At 56.0% G+C, this 2325-nt stretch overlaps 1 protein-coding gene across 1 annotated transcript in view; it reads right to left on the reverse strand.

The window, feature by feature from the left end:
- Positions 1-2325, reverse strand: part of LOC104489292 (protein Wnt-10a-like) — a 17340-nt gene that overhangs the window by 5716 nt on the left and 9299 nt on the right. The window contains exon 3 of the mRNA XM_010131438.1: positions 3-33. Within this exon, the coding sequence (XP_010129740.1) occupies positions 3-33 (31 nt within the window). The remainder of the gene's footprint in view (positions 1-2; positions 34-2325) is intronic.

Here is a 2325-nt window from a genome sequence, read left to right on the forward strand (position 1 = left end):
CAATGGCGTAGGCGAAGGCGCTCTCCCGAAAACCTGCGAGGAAGGAGAGAGCGGGAATCAGGCTGGGCGGTGTGACCCCCTCGGGGGGCTGGATGAGCCCAGCATCATGCTGGGGTGTAGGAAGATGGAGATTCCACTTGTGCCTTGCCTTGTCCTGGTGCATCAGCTTCCACCTGGACCATGAGCAAATCTTCACTTGGTGCTATCCAGCCCCATCTCCACCAGGACACATCACTGTCCTGAAGCCCAACCTCGCCCTGACCGAGACCCCAGCTCCCAACCACCACCCTGCTCTCGCATCACCCTGGGAGATGCCACCACAGCATCGCTCAGGCATGAGCGTTACAGCCTTGATGGTAAAGCAGTATCTCCTCCCTCTGCCACTCAGAGTTTCCCACTATATTAAATACAATGCTGTCTGAGGAACACTTCTGCTGAGGAATGGGCCATTTCTGCTTACCTACAGGGTGCAGGATCAGGCAATAATAAGAGCAGGCAGCACTGCCTGTCCAGCCCCATCTGTCTGCCCATACCCCTTTCCTCCCTGAGCCCTGCCAGCTCCCACAAGAAGCTCTAAATGCGCTGGAAAAATCGAGCATCCCTAGTTAGTCAGAGCATGCTGCGACCGCACCGCACACTGCCAGGGCCAGCAGCTGGTTGTCATTAAACACCAGGGAGTGAGGACATCCACACGAGTCATTAGCCAGGGATGGGGTGGACAGGGACAGGGATGGGTCCCATGGCAGGGGCTCCAAGGGGCTGTGAGCAGGGGCTTCACTGCAGCTGGGTGAAGAGCCTCCCCTACCTGGGAACTTCTATTTTATTTTAAATGCAAAATTGTATTTTCATTTGTGGTTCCTGCACCAAGCGGGGAGCCCGCAGAGCCCTTTGCTTCAGTGTGCAGAGACCGGCCCCAGCACAAGGAGGGGAAGGAGGGAGAGCCAGATTTTGTGCTGTGACTTCGCACGTGAATAAATAAATAAATAGCTGGAGTTCACCAGGCTCTCTTCCTCCGCTGGACAAGAGTAGCTCAATAACCCTGCCTTTGCTACAGCTGAGCAGACAAGAAATTCGGGGGCATTTTCTCCAGTAGATCCCTGCCATCAAACAAGGGCTTGGGCAAGCACCCCAAATCACAGATCAGGAACCAGGGCTCTGCCAGCTCCCTGCCTGCACCACGGAGTCACGAGAGGTGAGAGCACAACTGCTCCCCACCGCCGTCGCCTGTCCTTGGCGATGCTCCCCATCACGCATGGCTCCTCAGTGGTTCACTGCCGCCTGCTGAGCAAATGCTATGATCTTATTAAAGGGAAATGAAACGCAGCTTGGAAACCTGCATTTAAAGTCACACTGCTCTTTCGTGTGTTAATTTGACACTGGTGCATTTAAAAAATTAACGAGGAGCTGCTTAAAAGCCAGCGGGAGCCTCTCCCAGCTTCCCCTCGGTGTGGGACAAGCTTGCTCTCAGCCTGCCTCTTTCCATGCACAAGTTGAACAGCATTTTTCAGTGGGCAGGTAATGGGGCTGCTGGTGCGTACATTGCGCAGCCTCCTCAGGGAGCACGCTGGCAAGCAGCGCCTGCAACACACCCACATCACTGTTAGAGAAGGACAGCCCAAATCTGGGGAGCTTCAGTCCCCAAGTGAGTGATGCAGGATGGAGAACCAGCACAGGAAGGTCTCCAGGATCCCCAAGCCTCCCACGTAACAGTTCTCCAACCCCCCACACTGGGCCAGTTCCCACTCTTCATGAGCCAAACCCAGGCAGAGCCCAAGAACAGGGACCTGTCACTGCCACCCTGCTCAGTGTCCCCAGCTCCTCACACAGCCAGTGTCCGGGGATGGCAGCAGCAAACCCTTCAACCAGCGCAACACTCTCCTCTCAGCCCTGCCTCTCTGTTACATCGCCCCAGCCTAACAAATAATTTCCCATGCAGCAGCTCCTTAAAAATCTCTTCTGGAGCCCAGACAGAAGCTCTACCCCACCCAGTTCACCAAGCAAGCCTGTCTTCTTACAGGTAAAGAGGCCGGGTTTGTTTGGTGCCCTCCACAGCTGGGAAACCCTTGGGGTCAAGCCTCAGCCCTCCACCTTCCTCCATGGATCGACAGCCGTGCAAGAGTTGATGGATGAGGCTGGTCCACTGGCTGACATCCCAGTGCTCTGGGAGCCTTGTCCACATCTCACCATGGTCATTTCCCCGCTCAGTATCACTCTGCCTGGCCCTGCCGCTCCTTCCTGCCTTCTCACCAATTTCCCTTGCGCCACATCGACGAGGAGCTGTCAGCAATGTGGAGAATGGGGCCAGGGCAGTGCTGGGACCGCAGC

This window comes from Buceros rhinoceros, unplaced genomic scaffold, assembly GCF_000710305.1.
Source record: "Buceros rhinoceros silvestris isolate BGI_N320 unplaced genomic scaffold, ASM71030v1 scaffold6542, whole genome shotgun sequence".
Taxonomy (NCBI): domain Eukaryota; kingdom Metazoa; phylum Chordata; class Aves; order Bucerotiformes; family Bucerotidae; genus Buceros; species Buceros rhinoceros.